Source organism: Seriola aureovittata, chromosome 8, assembly GCF_021018895.1.
Source record: "Seriola aureovittata isolate HTS-2021-v1 ecotype China chromosome 8, ASM2101889v1, whole genome shotgun sequence".
In the NCBI taxonomy this organism is placed as follows: Eukaryota; Metazoa; Chordata; class Actinopteri; order Carangiformes; family Carangidae; genus Seriola; species Seriola aureovittata.
In genome coordinates, this window is record NC_079371.1 from 13,864,893 (window position 1) to 13,884,148 (window position 19,256).

General features: G+C 41.4%; 1 protein-coding gene across 3 annotated transcripts in view; it reads left to right on the forward strand.

Annotated features, from left to right (window-relative positions):
* pcdh11 (protocadherin 11) overlaps positions 1-19,256 on the forward strand; it is a 125,958-nt gene that overhangs the window by 13,541 nt on the left and 93,161 nt on the right. For 2 of the 3 annotated variants that reach the window (XM_056382675.1, XM_056382676.1), the window contains exon 3: positions 99-2,606. In XM_056382675.1, coding sequence (XP_056238650.1) covers positions 99-2,606 — 2,508 coding nt within the window. Of the gene's footprint in view, positions 1-98; positions 2,607-7,252; positions 9,385-19,256 lie in introns of those variants that run through there. The other variant, XM_056382677.1, reaches the window with a different exon arrangement.

A 19,256-nucleotide genomic window follows, 5' to 3' on the forward strand; every position in this document is an offset into this window, starting at 1 on the left:
ATATGAGGAAAAACAACTCTTTCATAGTTTATGTAATAATCATAAGTTTTTGGAGAAAAAGGATTCAAACTAACTGGAAATATGTTTTCTCTTTGCAGAGTGTCAGCGAGTTTGGCTTAGACATCATTGAGACTCCCGAAGGTGACAAGTGGCCACAGCTTATCGTTCAGCAGAACCTGGATCGCGAGCAGAAGGACACCTTCGTCATGAAGATAAAGGTGGAAGATGGTGGCAACCCTCCCAAGTCCAGCACTGCCATTCTGCAAGTCACCATCTCTGATGTCAATGACAATCGTCCCATCTTCAAGGACAGTGAGCTGGAGGTCACCGTGCCAGAGAACGCCCCCATGGGGACATCGGTTGCTCAGCTTCACGCCACGGACGCCGACCTGGGATCCAACGCACAGATCCACTTTGCCTTCAGCAACCAGATCTCTGCCTCGACCAAACGTCACTTTGCCATTGACAGCTCTACAGGAATGATCACTGTGAAGCAGCCACTGGACAGGGAAGTAACTCCTGTTCATAAACTCATCGTCCTGGCCAGCGACGGCAGCTCCACCCCTTCCAGAGCAACAGTGATTGTTAATGTAACAGACGTTAATGACAATGTTCCCTCCATAGACACTCGCTACATTATCAACCTGGTTAATGGGACTGTTCTGCTGTCTGAGAATGCGCCCCTCAACACCAAAATAGCCCTAATTACTGTTACTGACAAGGATGCAGATCTTTATGGCAAAGTAGCTTGCTACACTGACCATGATGTTCCTTTCCGGTTGAAGCCTGTCTTTGATGATCAGTTCTTACTAGAGACAGCCGCCCCCCTAGATTATGAGACGACTCGAGAATATGCAATTAAGATAGTGGCCTCGGATAGGGGGACGCCTCCTTTGAACACTTCAGCTATGGTTTTAATTAAAATCAAGGATGAGAATGACAATGCACCAATCTTCCCCCAGCCGGAAATCCAACTTTCCATACCGGAGAACAATGACCCCTCTACACAGTTAATAAAAATCAGTGCCACTGACGCAGACAGCGGACATAATGCTGAGATTATTTATACTCTTGGCCCTGATGCACCTGATGGGTTTAACATAGACAGACGGTCAGGAATCCTCTCTGTTGGCAAACGACTGGACAGAGAGAAGCAGGAGAGGTACTCATTCACTGTCATAGCGAGGGACAACGGCTCCACATCCCTACAGAGCAATGTCACCGTCAGGCTAATCGTCCAGGACCTTAATGACAACAGCCCAGCTTTCACACACCCTGAGTACAACTTCTATGTGCCTGAGAACCTGCCTCTCTACGGAACTGTGGGCTTAATCACAGTGACGGACGCAGATGCGGGAGATAATGCTGTTATAACGCTGTCCATTTTGAACGGGAAAGATAATTTCATCATCGACCCTCAAACTGGGGTGATCAAACCCAATATCACCTTTGATAGGGAGCAGCAAAGCTCCTACACATTTATGGTCAAGGCAGTTGACGGAGGGCAACCCCCAAGCTCCTCCTATGCGAAGGTCACTATCAATGTAGTCGACGTAAATGACAATCGCCCCGTGTTCGTCATCCCCTCCTCCAATTACTCATATGACCTAGTGCGAACCACCACCACCCCTGGCGCTGTGGTCACCAGAGTGTTTGCCATTGACAATGACACAGGTATGAATGCTGAGCTGCAGTACAGTATAATCAGCAGCATCATCATCACATCTAGGGTCTCCCCTCGAGGTCTCTTTTCCATCGACAAAACAACGGGTAACATAACCCTGCAGGAGAAGATAGTGGCAGCTGATCAGGGGCTGCATAGGCTTGTAGTCAAGGTCAAAGATCTAGGCCAACCTGAGTCATTACATGCTATAGCACTGATTCACTTGTTTGTCAATGACACTGTGTCAAATGCTACTTTTATCCAAGAGCAGCTGCGAAAAAGCATGGAGACACCCCTGGACCGTAACATAGGGGACAGTGAGGTAACACCTCAAGCCAACGGATATGTGATTGTTGTCATAGCTATCATAGCAGGGACCATGACTGTCATATTGGTGATATTTGTGACCGCCTTGGTGCGCTGCCGGCAGACACCCAGACACAAAGTGGTGCAAAAGGGCAAGCAGAGTGGCGAGTGGGTGTCACCCAACCAAGAGAACCGTCAGATCAAGAAAAAGAAGAAGAGGAAGAAGCGATCCCCCAAGAGCCTCCTCCTGAACTTTGTGACCATAGATGAATCTAAGCCTGACGACCCCACCCATGAGCATGTTAATGGCACACTGGATCTCCCTGTGGAGCTAGAGGAGCAAACCATGGGGAAGTACAACTGGGCCACCACGCCCACCACCTTCAAACCCGATAGCCCAGACTTAGCCAAGCATTACAAGTCCGCGTCCCCTCAACCTACATTTCAAATCAAACCAGAGACCCCAGTGGCCCCAAAGAAACACCATGTGATCCAGGAGCTCCCCTTGGACAACACGTTCGTGGTGGGCTGTGACTCACTCTCCAAGTGCTCATCGACTAGCTCCGACCCATACAGTGTCTCAGAGTGCAGCTGTCAGGGGGGATTCAAGACTGCAGGGCAAATCACCACCCGACAGGTAATTCATGACTTCCTTTTTAAACCCACCCACACTAGTCCCCACTCACACTCCCTTTGCTGTCCCATGGTAGGTGATGTGAAAGGGGGAGGGTGGCAGCATGGAGCCAGGGGATTTTCCCACACAGAACATGACCATGTCTACATGAATGTCATTTGCACTTAAGACTTGAAAAGGAAATGAAAAAATGACAGAGAGGAAACATAATTTGTCGCAATTAATGCAGCAAAACCTTTCACTGTACTGATTGTTATTAATTCATGTATTCATCCTCCTTCATAAGCAACCATAATTACATAATCATTTACAAAATTACATGTGCAGGTTAATTTCATATTCAAAAGCTTGAGTAGTGGCAGCAGTGAAATTATGATGGCTAGCTATTTTAAACTTCAGCGTGAGTGGTTGGTGGCAATGTAGCCTGATTTAGAAGAGCCTGGGATAGGCGGCGATGATTGAACTCTCTACTGATGCGTTTGAGGTCAAGGGCGAATGAAGCTGTGTGCTAATATATTTGATCGACACATTCAAACAAGCCATGAAAATAAGTAAATATGGCAGTCAGAGTGACAAGGGCTACTTACTTGATCAGGTATTCATTTTGGCAAAAAGTGTACAGGTAATAGCACAAAACAAAAAAAAAGTGCTTTTGACATGTAAAAACAGCTTGATAAATAATCCCACTTTTTGTGGCTTCTGTCCTGAAAATATTAAGTGCTGCCTCAACTGTGCCAGTGAGGCTTTGTGGGAGAGAAGCTCATTTGAATGCCAAGGTACAGCAAAGGGCTTATGATTCCCTAAGAGATATGTGCCAAATGCGAAGTGCCCCAATAAATAAGAGCTGGCGAGGGAAATAAATGTAAATCAGAGGTAAGGAGAGGTGGCCTTGCTCAGTGCTGACAGCCAGAGCAGAGCGCCGTGGGGAAGACTGAGTACTGCTTTGGGCGGGGGAGGGGGTCACAGGGATCAAGGTGATGCAGAGTCTTGAGACCAATATACTTAAACACCAAGGGAGCAGTAGTCCATAAAAAAGCCTGCCAGGCCGACGTTGCATTTAGCCCATAAATGCTCCACTTTAATGACCCCAATTATTGTAATAAACGACATACGTAGATACACATCCTTTACATTCTTCAAATTAGCTCACATACGAGAGGATGCAATGACATCACAACAAGAGATTGCATCTGTGATCTGTTGTAGTTTGTGTTAGAGAGGACAGAAGAACGCAATCATTGTATCACTAGTGCATGACAGAGTACATACATGTTGATATTTAATCTGCTATCACCAGCACAGTGGAATGAATCAAGGCTGATTAATTTACTCATAGCGAGATGTGTGTTGCCATAGTTTTCACCCAGTGTCAAACATCCTGTTGATTTTGCTGGCTTTTGCAACAAATTCCTTTTAATTTATTTTTTTATTTTTTTATTTATTTTTATTTTGTTTCTTTTACGATTTTTGGGGGCTTTTGGTTGTTGCTTGGTTTCAGTGGCTTTCATTTGTGTTACTGTTTTGATCATAATTATCACAACTGCCATTCATCCAATTCTGGGTCAGTTTCATGATATTGCATCAATAATTGATTTTGTTTGATGAGGTGCTTGCTTTTGTTTGCGTCTAGCCTCATATTGCAGACAGTTTTCAGATCTTTGGCTCATTTCTGGCTTTTTTTGCTCCCAATACGCTTCTGTGTGACATCGAGCAAGCGTTAAAATTCCCCGTGGCATAGTTTTGGTAAATGACTGTTGATCCCATGAAGTATTGTGCTTCGGATAATTTATGAAGACACCCACACAGGGTTGATAGTCATTCCCTTCATCCACCTTTTATTTGAAACCCTGGTTAAAAGCTATGCTCTGCCATAGTACATTATACATAAGCCTACTACATGCCCTTGGTACCAAAGATTTAATTCATAATGTGTTTATACGACACTCTGACGAGTTGTCAGAGTGATTTTCCCCTCTTACTGGTGGCGTCTGCTCTGAAATATGCAGAAATATTCAGTCTGTGTTCTACAATTCTGAATTATTATCTGTCATGAATTTCATGTATCAAGGATTTAAACTGATTTTCACTTATGCTGCTGATCAGAGTGGAGTATTTTTGTGCGAATAATTTAAAATCAATGAATACATGATTAGCAAACATCCTCCCAAATCGTATGTTTCGCTATATCAGAGGCTATGTGTGTATCTGATTATTTTCTAGGTACAGTTGGTCTTTGCTCTGAGAGAGGTCAGGATTAACACGGTCATACACACTCTCAGCATTTGAATATTATCAAGAAAGAAAATTGCCGTCATTGGTTCTACTCACCAACCATATCTTCAGTGATGTTAAGCTGATAATACACCAAAATTTTCTGTCCCCTTGAGCAATTGACAAGTGATGCCTCCCACTTTAGACATTAGATTTCCCACAAGTTTTAAGTGTGCTTATTTAAAGCCTGTGTCGTGGAAAAAAAAAAGTAGCATGAAGCTCTGCCTGATGAGAGTTGGTGGCTGCAAAGGTTAATTAAATGCACTAAAGGGTTAATCACTCATAATACAGTATGATTAAAATCACTGTAATTAGGTTTCGAATGAGGCTGATAAGAAAGGAGAAAAAAGGCAGCCATCCTTAAAGATTATCAGTGATGCCACGTACTATCCATTGGGTGAGTCACGTTCTCAGGATCTGACGTGGTGATGACAATAGTTGACCAGCAGTCCTGTTTGTTGAGATTCGTTTATAATCTCCTCTCTGCTTGATTTCATCTTTATGCTTCTTTAAAGAAAGTCTATTTTCAAAGTCTAAGGAAAAACACTTATAAACAGCACTTCTTAAAAAAAAAAGAAAAAAAAAAGTGTTGTTGCTTTTATCAGAGGAGGTGACAAGAGAATATTTGAGCACTCTAGAATTTGTAGAGATCATTTTCAAGTGTTCCTGTTAAAACAAAAGCTGCATTCGGTCTGTCACTGCCAGCTATTCGGTCTCTCTTGAGCCTGGACCTAATACCAGAAGTCCAAAAGCAAAGATCATAGGCAGGTTGTCGTGTTTTCCTTTTTGATTCATCAAAGTGACAGACAGTGCTTTAGTGCCTTTACAGTGATCTCTCGCTGCCCCGCACCCTCCCACACGAGTAAGGCAGCTGAAAATAAAACAAAGACAAAAAACCTACCCATGGAATAACAAGAAGAGATGATTATGGTTGAAGGTCACCAAAATGTTTTCAGGGGACTTTACAGATGTAGCCGATAAAGAGTAAAGCTTGTAAAAATACTTCAGAGACTACAGATTTGTGCCACCATATGGCTTCATTATACAGCGAGAGCTGTACTTGCAAATGCAAACCTCCTCCCTCTCCTCCCTTCTATCCTCAGTTTTTACGCATCTCATCATTTTCTTTTAACCCCTACCCCCATGATATTAGAGGTCAGTGTGCCTCCAGTGATGAGGAGCTCTTGTGAGAGTATATGCTTTAGCGGAGGCAGATCAAACGAGGATCACCCTGCTTGAGTGATCTCAGACATCACCATGAATATGCAAGGAGTAAAAAGGCTAATACATTCTTTTGTTTGGCCCATAATTCTGGGGCCACGGAGCACAAAGGGTCACTGCTTAACAAAACTAACCTCCTATGACTTAGTATTGGAGAAACTGCTGTTAGTGGCTTTGTAGTATCACGTATGCATGCATTATAGTTCAATTAAATAACCTTTAGACCATAAGTGTTGTTTTTCCTTATTTAAAAGGCAATTTAAGGTATTATCTTCATAAAAAAAGATCATAATGTGATTGCGTTGGATAACGAGAGCAGCTGTGAACAAAATTTTTGCATATTGTGATTTATTTGTGTGGGTGAAGGAATGGGCCTTTCACACTAGCCACCCATGGTCTGATGATAAAGCGCTTGTGCTGACTCATAGTGGGTGCATAGCCAGGGGTAGAAGCCATGATGTTAAAAGGCTAACTAGGGTTGTTAATCAAGTCTGATGCTAGTATTAAATCCTAGCAACTGATTATGATTTGATCTTTTTTATTCTATTCTCATTGTGTTGTTTTAGTTCTTTTTGGTTTTGTTTGTCTTTTTTTTTTGAATTTTATTTCTGTTGCATCATTGCATCTGTAATCACTGTGCCTTGCTAATGTGAGCACTGTTAGGTCAGCTTCTTTCTGATTCAGACACTGGCAGATGTGTTGCTAACTTCCTGAGGAACAGCAAAATGTCATATTCTGTACATATCAGAGGACCCACTGGCAAGGGTCCGAAAGAAAGAGTGGGCCTAAATTGATCCAAATGGCTTTTTGAGGGGAAATGAAGAGTGCTGCACTAGTGTGGTGGGAGACAAAAAGACAAATCGGGAGTGATAATTGGATAAGATTGCATGCTCTGATAAGTACAGGAAAAATGCACAAACTTATGACACCTGTAGCATTCTTCAAGGAAACCTGACAAGATAATGACTTGATTGCCAGCCGTGCCTTGAAGAATGCTTTTTTTTTTTTTTTTTTATCTTTCTACACTCTCTTCAGAGATTTTTTTATTCAGTGTTCAGCGTAGCCTCACACTGATAAGGCTACAGCTTAGGCTGCTCAGAGCTCGATGATATTGTAACTACAATCTCCCTATATCTGTCTGTCTCTCTATATTTCAGGAGACGGCACTGAAACCACCACACTATGGCACACTCTGTGGCACAGGTACAGCTCGCTCCCACAGGATTAAAATCAATCTCTAGCTCCCACTACCTAAAGAGAGAAAAAGAGAGAAAAGAGAGAGAGAGAGGGCAGAGGGAGGAAAGAAGGAAGGCGAGAACTGAAGAGGTGAAACAAGTACTTTACTGTCTCTACAGCCTCAAACCCCACCTCTTCATACAATCGAGAGAAAAGATGAACTTGGAGGGGGGAAAAAAATCTCAGAAAAAGAGAGACGCTTCATGTTGCCTGCCTGAAACTTGACAAAGCTCCTCCTGTGAATCTGTTGGAAGTTTGAAATGCTTTGAGTCCTATGCTATTACTTACCTGTGTCAGTGAGGATGATACTGTATGCCCTGAACCCTCCTCGAAAAATGTCCCACTCCAGCACCCACTCTGTAAAATAGGTGTCAAATACAGTCAGTAGATCTGTAAAGTATGTTTATATGTATGTATGTATATCTATCACAGAGTTGATGGTGTTTATATTTATTGATTCCATTTCTTTGCCTTGTTTTCAAAACTGCCTGGTGGCCAATTTATTTTCTTACTTTCTGACTTTTTTATAATTTGACGTTGCTCTATCTGGGCTTGCTCATGGAACTAATGACTTCTAATGTATTTATGCTGCAAGGTCTACAACCCCGTAGGCTTACATTAGTATTGAGCCCACATCACAGTGTACCTTTTTCTGTCTACTTTCGCCTCTTTCTGTCCCACTTTTTGATGCCACTGATAGCATTGTTAGTGAAGAGTGTGGCTAATGTTACAGAAATATGCATGGCCCCCACAATACGACCACATTTGTAGAGCTTTACAACTGTGCTACTGATCACCATGCTGTTATTAGACTGGGAGGAATGGTAGGACAAGTTTAATACTTTGAGCTAAGCCACAATCACAAGGGACTAACTCCTGGGGTTATAATCAAAAGCTGTTTATGTAGGGCAGATTTGAAGAGCACTAAGCCTAACCTTTTGTGTGTCGCTTTCAATTCCTAAGTCGGAAGTGATTTAACCTGTGAGATCCATATTAAAACGACTCCAGATGGTAAAAAAAAAAAAAAAAAAAAAAAAAAATAGTAATAATCCTCAGACAGTCTTTAATATGACTTGGTGGGCTTAAGCAAAAATGACTTGACTTTGCGCACTTATTTACACTGACAAAAGAAATTTTCTGATGATAAAAACACGGAACACCAAAATGAAAAGGTAATCCAGGCTCCAGTTTGAAAACAGCAATAAGTGAGCATTTGACAGAAATTCCACTATGGTGCACTTACTACTTCGTAGGCCTTTTGTTCAGAGCATCATTTTGTCTCTGCTATTTCTACACCAATAGAATCATTATGGTACAGTATGTCCTGACTAGAATAATTTCTACAGTATACACCAGTAACTGGCTTGATGGGTTAGCAGCGTCGTTGTTCAATAGTCCTGTTAATTGGTAAGCTACTGACTGCTTTGATAGGTAAGGCCTAAAAGGCACCTACAGTACATACATATAACCATAGAATTAGAGTCATTAAAATGGACATAGCCTGTGTAGTCAGTTGGAAATGTACTGATGGACTGGACCAGGGCTGTTTCCCCTCTTTTGTGAGAGACTGTGTATACTTAAATGAAATTACTGCGCCGGCCAGAAGCCTTTTTGATTTTGCTCCAGTCTTAATATGCCATGGTTCCACAGACTATGTCTATTTTAAAGCTTTTAATTTTATGTGTGTCGCCTCTTTGTGAGACAGGTTGTTATTATTGAAGGAGGTATATTCATGTAATTATGGTATCAAATGTATTCAATACTGCGTAGGAGCCACAGTATGAAATATACATAGCATCCTAGCACTGTGTAATGATTAGATTTGCCTGATCTTTGGGGAAAAGAAAAAAAAAAAACTCATACATGGGGGAGAGCTTTTGTCCTTGTAAGAGAGACAGACAACCTCACTTTTATTCAATGTGAAGTACAATATGCACCTTACATGATCTTTGTAATTGACTTTGATTTGCCAAGTGTGGAGAAAACTGTAAATGTTTTGTTTATGTATGTGTGCGCTTCTGAAATTTATTAAAGTCTTTTGCATTGTATTGCATATTTTGACGACTCTTCTTATTCATTGTTTTGAGCTTTCAACATTAGTCTGCATCACTCAGTCCGCTCAGTTTTCTGCACTTGGTGAGAACAGTGAGACTAAAATGAGGCAAAAACACATGTTGTAGAATAATAATTTGTTTTTCTCATATACAGATAGCCAGGAGTATATAGTATGGGTCAAACAGGCTGTGGCCTGCAGAAGTGTGTGTGGCTGTGTTGGTTTGGACACCATTAATTGGCTCATTTCAGCCATAGAAAAACTGCCCATACCTCCTTTTCTTCTACATTTTGCAACAATATAGCACTTGACTGGGAGAAATAAATGAAGAAATGGTGTAGATGTACATTGCTCATTAGGAACAGATTACAGATAAAAAGTTATGGAAATTTGGTGGGAGCACATCCTTTGAAGTGCACAGACAGAAAACAGCATAACGGAAGCTTTTTTTGGAACAACACAACTTTTCTTTTTTTCTTTTTTTTCTCCTCCATGAGAGCTGATAATGATCATTTGATAACGATAACCCTGCTATTATGATGTACAGTAGTGCACAAACACAGGGTGTTACACATCTGAAAGGAAGATTGATGCTAGAAGGTACAATAACCGTCGCTCTAACATTGTGTTATTCAGTGTTTTTGTGGATTTGATCCAAAAATACAGACTTGAAAGGCATAAAACAAAGCCAGAGTAGAGACAACAGAAAATGTTTAATTGCTTATCAAAGTTACTTCATATTTTAAAACTGAGAGAGAGCTAATCAGTTCCCTCGGGGAAAGTGTCCTTGGTGATTTGAGAAAATGGTGCACGCTCAAGTAGAGCATTCTCGTATAGAGAGTGCATAAATGTCAGCTTTCTAATAATAGACAAATGTAAACCTGCTAAATGCCTCGTTCTTACTTAAAAACAGAGATCTGGAGTAGATCATAAGGTAGTTGTATCTCTTTGAGCTAGATAAATTATGGTTTGATTTTTCATGTTATGCATAATTAGGAAATGAAATGTTTTCAAATGAGCCATAAATAAATAAATAAATAAAAAACTCCAACAAAGCCACAGCATTAATGAGTCTTAACATTTGTGCATGAAGATAGAATAGGCGATAAATGGATTTTTCTTCTGCTTCGCAGTGCAAAGATGAGAGAGGAGGGCTGGGAGGAAAGGAAAAAGATTTAGTCAAAGCAGGAGTCCGGTTTATAACAGAAAATGTCTTCGGTATGTCTTTGGACTGTTTCATTGTTGCTCCTCTGTTCCCACAGAAATGCGCAGTTGTTACGGGTCTCAGCGTGCGCTTGTGATCTTGGTCAGCGCACATTAAGTGCATTCCCTGCGATTTTTATCGTCTATAAAATGACTTTTAAAGGTTGTCCCGTGGTTGTATTACAGTATGTCACTGAGGGAAGTGTTTCCAGAGTTTCTTTGCTGACAGATTGATTCATGATTTATGAGAACACAGTATTCAATTTCAACTAACAGGCCAGGAAGCTAGTCATATGTAGTAAGTTTGATTACATATAATGCAATGATATGTCTGCAGATGGAGAAATATATAGACCCACACACAAGGGCTCGCACAGACACGCGTAGCAATTCATTTTGCTGTGGGGGTTGAGGCTATCCATATGGTGTTCATTAATTGTATTTTTTTATTTATTTTTTTCCAGTTTCTTTATTTTACCATTCATAGTATGCCTACACATCTTCAGTAAAGCTTGCTACATGCAGCATTTGCAACCTATGGATGCACTGCAGTTATCAAGCGTACATGTTTATTATCAATTACATATAATAAGCTGTAAGATGGATCAAGAACCGCCTATAAAGTTCACCATTCTGGAAAAAAAAAAAGTGGACATGGCTGCTCCAGTGACTTCCCACAACCTTGAGAATTCAATCAGTGCAATCAGTACCTCACCCTGTTATCTGTTATGTCCCTCTGATAAATGTAACACAAAGCTAGAACATATTCCTTATTCATGTGGATAATGTTGCAAAGGAGCTATCAATATGGCAAAACCATTTTTTTTCCCTCTTCACTTTACATTGATTTTACACGTCACTCACGTTCTATGCTGAGATCAACGTCATCCACTTCAGGCAGTATAGAATAGCAAGTCGAGATTACAGATTGTTTGAACTAAACGAGCGCTGAAGGTGCTGTCTCAGCTAACTTTTCAAATGCAACGTGCACTGAGTAATATGAGCACCACTGTGGGTATTTTACTTCTCTAGACTTGTTTGAAATCAGCGATGGAAAGTCCGTACGGATTCGTTTCTCTTCCCCTTTTTATGAGTTGCAAATTTGAGAATGGTGATTTTGGCAGCGACTCGTACCCTCATAAAAATGTTAACACATCTGTATGTTTTTAGTGGTGATATTAAATACATAAAGGTGCCTCAAACACTGAACTTGTATTTGGCGGTTTTAGACTCCTACTAAAAAATGAGCTTCTTTTTTTTTAATATATATATATATATATATATATATATATATATATATATATGTAAATATGACAAATGCTTGAATTTGAGGCATTTAATGTTAAGACCGTCTATGGGGAGGTGTAGGTCAATTAGCCAAGCAGCAAGCATGTTCAGGGGTATGATGTGAAGTTGTCCTGAAGCGATGCTGACTGTTTAAACAGGGGCTATTTATGCATGTGCTGTGCAGTGGTGCAGGAAACAAGAAGATGCTGTCTTTCTGCTGCACTCCACTCAAGGCAACACTCCACACAATTGCTGCCAAATCTCTGCCAAACTGAATAATTCAATCATCCCCCATAGCTGCGGTGGTCTAGCTACCTTTGTGTGTGCAACAATCAAATCAGTGTGGAAGCCCGCCGAGTGGTTCTTTCTGAGACACTGAGTAGCTCTACAGCCCGGAGATTGTTTTCATTGAAAACAATTCTGTTGATTAAACGAGGTGTGACTGTGGAGCGGGGATCTGAGGAACATCGATTGCTTGTACAATTGTTTGTTCCTTGTTAAAAGTGTGATCTAAAGCAGTAGTTGCTGATCGTGTGCAAGGAGCATATGGTTTGTCGGTGTGCCCTGCAAGACAGTGTTGTCTCTGCGTTCCTTAAAATATCTCAGGTAGAGAAATCTACGGTGATCTGTGGCGTAGGATTAATAACGTCTTCATGACAGAATGTTTGCAGATGTAGTTGCTGGTGCTTTGGCATGTGCTTTTGTCAGTGCTTGATTGTTTTGTTGAATGTGTGTTACTCCAGTTATTACAGCAGGGATAAGTGAGCTTTACAAGCATTCTTTAGGAGACACCCGCCCTCCCCGTCACCCTCACCCCACCCTCTTTCAACTAATCACATGGTTTCGACCTTAGTTTTGCCCATCTAGATTTAACACTAATCCTCCCTGAACACAAAGACAAGTAAAGAGAGGGCAAAATTGAATTTAGCTAAGTTTTTTTTTGTTTGTTTGTTTTTTGAGCTCCCAGGTCACTGGTGGTGCATCTGCATTCAGCAGACATCTGCAGCCACACTGAGGTTGTTTGCGTTGAAATTCGTCCCTCATTTTACCCTCTTTGAAGCATACAGTGGAAAAACTCTAGCAATCTATCATGCTGCTGTGGCTAATAAATGCAGTTTTCAAACCTAGCCACGTCCCACTGTGGGTCATTGTTCAACACTATGTGATCCTGTCAATGTTGTGTAAAGCAGAGGCTCTTTTCTGAAGTGTGACTGAGCTGTTGGTCTAATGACTTCAGTTTCCAACGGGTCAAAAATGAATGGATTTGAATACTGTTGACCTGTTCTGGATGTATTGTGTGGCAACATGTTAACGATAAGAATAATCATTCCTGGATGTGATGTTTTATCTTAAGCAAATAAACGCGCGATAGGGACGATGCCACGACAGGATGCAGACGTTGCATGTTTGCAAGCTGAAGGTGGCCAGACTGAAAGGCATCAACTTAAGACATTGTCCAAGGAGAGCCACGTCTGTGTCCTCCTTAATCCTGGTAATCCTCGTACAGAATTCTTGATTTGCTTTTGTAAAAGAGATTGGGAGATGATAAGATGCTCGTCCGTCTCCTTAGAATAGCTGATAATCTGGTTTGAACAGAGGACTCAGGGGGTATTTACCCTGCCTTAACATTTGCCCAAGCAGATGGCGCTGATGGGGGAAGGCGCAACCTTAGCCTTAAACTCCCTCCCTCTCTGCAGGGTCCAGTTTGGGGAGAAAAAAAAAAAAAAAAAAAGAACAGTGGGATGATAATCAATGTTGTTTATTTTGCTGCTTGACTCTTTAAGTACTTTCAGCCAGATTATGGGCTTTTGCAGGGGATAATCGGGAGACCGCAGACAATTGCCTTTTTCTATCCTGACAGTATCCCCCATGAATGCGTAAAGAAAGCGATTAAAAGTAGATGCCGACTCTTAATTCCTGATTAGTCCCAAGGCAAACCCTGTTAAAATTAACTGGACACTGCGCTAATCACTGAATTTTAAACACCCCTTGTTCTGGCGCAGTGGACATACCATATCCAGCCGTGAGAAGGCATCCCATGAGGGATATCTCCATAAGTACTTGTGTTTGAATCTGCCTGTTCCTCAGTGTGATGACACACACACTATGAACCCGGAAATCTACTCTGGGGTAAATGTAACACTTCAGCACTGCACGGCGAGTGTGCTGACCTCTTCTGACTACAGAATAGAGGCGAGCCCCTTCTCTTCTGTCTTATGTTGTATGATTGGCAAATAAAGAAACAGTTGCTCATTTGCACGTGGCGTCGTACCTTCTGTAAGAGACGTTCGCTCTCGTTCGCTAAATTTGAATGCTCATCATTGCAATTTATCAATTAGATGTCTGTTTAGTAACTGTGGCAATGCAATACCTCTGATTACTTTCAGCGTGTAAGCATGGCTGCATATAAGCCATTAAGTCGTTTATATTGGTTTCCTAAGCCCACCTCTCTAACCTTATGCCTCTGGCAATCTTCTCAACTCGGACTGGACACCTGCAACAAAAGCATTTGACTAATGAGATCAGCCCATTGACTAATTAGAGTTTTGCGTGGCATAAGCTGGATGACTGCGAAGGGTTTGCGCGTTACGGGAGGACTGTTGAACCGAAGCATTTGATGCTTCGTCTTCTTTCCTTGTGCAGTTGTGTTCTGTAACAGGATATTGTACGTAGCTGTCAGGCTCAATCTGGGGCAGGAACACAAAAGACAAGCAGAGGCCCCAAATGCATCCCGCTCAAACATGCACACAGTGCAAAGTTAATCCACACATACACAATAACATGCTGATTTTCTTTGTGTGCTCTCAGTTCATCCAGTGAGCAGCGAAATGGTTCAAAGTGAATGCTCGAAAGAAAAAAAATTGATTTGAGGAAAACGTGAATATCTGATTATATTCAAAGCAGTTTGTATGAGACCCACGAATGCTATACGTTATAACTGCACCTACATCCACAGCTTAATATCTTTGTGTCATACTTTCTACGATTAATGCAGTAATTACATTTTTTTCTTATCATTAGTGCTGCGCTTTTCAAGTGTTTCCTCATAATGAAAATTTACTGCACGTCATGTGCTCGAGATGTGTATGAATACTGGTTGCGTATCAGCAAGGAGGTATGCATGGAGCCATTAGCAGGGAATAATAGATGGTGAACCACTAAAAAGCTAATGCCAGTCAGCGGTAACACACGTCGTACAGCTCATTCTAATTGCTCACATCTTCACCTGGACCAGTTTTAGGACACTGTCGACTCTTTGAATCGAAACTGCAGGACTGACTTCCACAAAAAAAAAAACAGAAGCAAACATTTCTAAGGCCTTTTTTTTTTTAATCACTTTTGTCCACCAGAGACAGCTCCACTATCTTTAATATCTTCACCTGAATAACATGTTACTTTTAATATACTGTAGGTAGTAATGTAAAATATATAGTTGCAATGTCTGAGATCATATTCTGTAATGAAGTGGAAGGATAGCTAGAGCTTGAAACATGAAAGTATAATAGAATCAGGGTTATTTTGAAGAGTCTTCTTAAATAATGCGTGTGATATTCACTGATGGTCATAAAGAATTCATGTGCATGCAGTCTTCAAAAAGAGCAGCAACTCATTCCCAAGATCAGTCAGACAGATTATTACATGTCATTCTGACAGTTTTTTGTGGCAGAGGTCTGTGTTGCTTGACTGGTCAGACAGTCATTATGAAGTGATATGGCTTCACGACATGCTGCGCCATGAATTTTGAGGGAAATTGGTGCTTTTCACACACCCCTTGAGATGCTCCTTTTAACACCCCTTTGCAGTTACGACTTGGTTATAATAGTAACTTTTTCCGGCAAAAAAAAAAAAAAAAAGTACTGACTTATTTTACAATTTCTCCTGTTAGAATATTGTAGTTTCTCCAGCAAGCTTTTACAAATGAAACCAATGAGACAGGAATTTCACCGCTTTCATACTGACTTTTATTCCTTCCTTGTATTTGTTAGAGCCTGTGTATACAGACTGTAGCCAACTATAGAATTTCCAGTGTTCTCTCCAAATCACTTTTCCTCTGCCTGTGTTTTGCGGTGATTGGGGTTACATTCTCTGTTTTCAACACAAGAGAAAGAGCCAAGCATCTGGGAGAATTGCACATGTATTACAGACAAATGCATTCAATATATTACCTATGCTCCACGCATATAGACAGGCGCTGCTTGTGATGGAGCACACATGTGTTCAAGCCCAGAGGTAATGGACAACACTTCAGTGAATTGCGCCGACCTTATTGTATTGTGTGGATGATTGTGTTATGCTCCCTCAGATAATGACTGTGCCCTACTTTGACTTTGAGGCAGTGACCTGAAATAAGGCACACAAGTGAAATCCGAGCCTGGATGAACCTGGAAGTGATTAAGGTCACCCAGACACACCGCATTTGTTTGACCCCCCCCCGATGACTCACATCGACCGATGTCTCCGAATCCTTTGGGAGTCTTTTGTGGGATTCCTCCTCAATGCAAACATTCACCATTGATAATATGTTTGAGAAGAGTGTCAGGATGATTAAATACACCTATGAGAACAGGCCCTGATTTTTGGAAACCTATTGTCCTGGGAGATGCAAGAAAACATGTCGTTCCCTCCTCACAGGACGTAAGGTCTCTCTGGGAGATTTCTGGTAACCAGTCAAAGCTCCTCTCCACAAATAGCCAAGTGTGTTTCTTCTAACGCATAATTTTCTGAATTCAACCAGCTCCTGTTGATGTGTGCCAGAAGATACATACATTTACGCTTCGGTTGCCCTGATTTGTTTTTGACTGGACAACAATATGATCTACAATGTAATTAATGAGTGGCGCACAGTATGCTCGTACTCGTGTGTCCAGTATTGCTATGTACTCGCCGTGGGTGCTGACTGCACAAAGGGAGAGTCACTGAGGTCGCAAACAGTTCAATGGCAACTATCAATGCAAGTGCACAGTAATGCAGTGCAATGGCAGTGATTCAGTGCAATAAGATGAATAAAGAATTATGCATACACAGTTTCTAAGGGAATATGTAAATTTATCCAAGTGCTTAAGTATGCATCACATGTAGGGAAAATAAAACATCAAGTGAATGAAGCTGAGTTCATCAGAAAAGATGATGGAACACTGAATCCTGGATTCGTCTCAAATTAAACTCTATTCGGGTCCTAGCTTGATACATTATTTAACATGGTGACTGAGAAGGCTGGATTTCCTAGTCCAGGTCTCATTGACATGATGCATACATGCCTTGATGCTTTGGGGGAAACATGGATAACATGAGATCATGTCTGCCTCTCGAGGGCAGGAAGCACTGAGTGGATATCTGGCTTGTTTTTGTGTCTCCCTATTCTGCTGGGGATCAGCACACAGCTCCTTGCCACAGCCATGACGCTCAGATAAAAATTACTCTTCCTCTGGTGTGCATGTAAATCAGAGTGGAGGGATATAATGAAATAATGAAATGTGCCTCTGCTTTTTTCCAAGAGAGACCATTGGGACCCACTATTTTTAGACACAACAAAGAGATTGCCAGGGGTGTCCAGTCTCCCTGGTTAAGTTATGGAGTTTTATCCACTTGTCAATGTACAACCGCTTGTCTCAGGGCTTATACACACGCTGGGATGAAATTGAGGCCGGTGTCTCCCTCCAGACAACGTCAATTAAGCCTCTGTGGAATTCAGTGGATGGATGTGTTCATGGATGGTCGTAATAGATGAAGGATGTCTTCAACGCGATCAAGGGAGTTGATTATGACTTATGTATAGTACGTACCCGTCGGCCACATCCATGGTAACCCTGTAAGATGACCCTCCCTGCCAGCAGGAAATGCTTTGTCACTCAGACAAATGTGGCAGATGAATACTCAGCATGAACCTGGGGTATTTGTCATCTGGTGTTCTCTTTCTAATGGGTTTACTGCTGATGATCCAGGTCAGAGAAGGACAAAATGCTCCACACCAGAAGCTAAGACCGGATTCTTAGGAGGGATCACAAGACGGGGCCTAACCTCTTGACCTTCTAGAGTCCACAGTCTAAATGTGAATGTAATTCTCATTGTATCTTTAACCTTAACTCTTAAAATCTTATCTCTGATGCTCTCTCTAAATCTCGTCAAAGTTGCTGCTGTGCGAACCATACCAAATGCTAGGTTGTCCCTACTTTTTTTTTTTTTCACTGAGGACTGTTCAACCATTGATTTATTCAGCTGGAGCTCTTTTAGAGATGTATTCCCATAATTTATTGTAACAGCATTATCTCCCATATACTCGATACAACATTTGACCTTGAAAATGTGAATTTGCAGATGCAGCGAGACTGGATCTTTGCAAAGTCAGATATTTTCTGGTATCCTTGGCAAGAAAGAGGGGGCAGTAATGCTGCCATGTTTGCCGTTTGGAGATAACACCTCAGAGGTCATTTGAATGACTTGGTGTAATGTGGGTCATAGGGCCGTGCAGCCTCAAACGCACCGAGCAACCAACTTCCTGGCGTGTGAGATATTTCCTCTCTAGCAGGTTTTTATTATATGGCTGTGGCTGGTTGCTTATGTATGGATGATCACTCTGTGGACTATTTCCAGAGTGCAGGGCCACACATATGGAGCTGGGCGATAACACAAGGACCTACCTGTACACATCAGGTTGGTCTAGTGTGAAAGTTATAGCGACGAGTGTTATCCTTCTATAAGATTTGCCATTAAAAATATGTCACAGAGATGGAAACCCACAAATGTATCCTTAGCATTCAGAATTAGAACGCCTCCAAAACTAACTGTCCTTGACTACTTTAAAAGGAAAACATAAAAGGCAGTGCATGTCAAGACACACATTCCCCAGCAAAGTGAAAATTCCTGCCTCTTATCTTTTTGATTTTGCACTTAGGGATTTTTGTCTTCATCTTTTCTCTTCAAACATCAAGTGCCAAAGTCATTTACATGTGCTAGGGGCAACCAGAGTTAAAACACAGACATACAACTTACTACTGTCTAGAGGCAGTCTAGTGCAGAAAATGAGGAAGTTGTAAGGGATGGGTGAAATAAGGAAACAGAGGAAGAGTAAAATGAAGGGAAAGAGAAAAAGGAAGGGAGGAGGAGGAGGAGGAGGAGAAGGAGGAGGAGAATGTGAGAAATGAGGACGGTAGGGGGTGAGACCAGTGAAACACAGAGAGGGTAATTCAATTTGACTAAAACTCTCTGTCGCTTCGTACAACTGGGGGATTGGCCTAACCACCAAAATGAATTAAAATTCATGAACTATTGAAGAGTGAGCTGCCAGTAGAACATACAGAGCATGATACAGTTTTAAAGCAGGATATTATTTTTTTCTAATTACAAATAAATGAAGCTATTAGTTTACCTTAAATTAAAAGCAG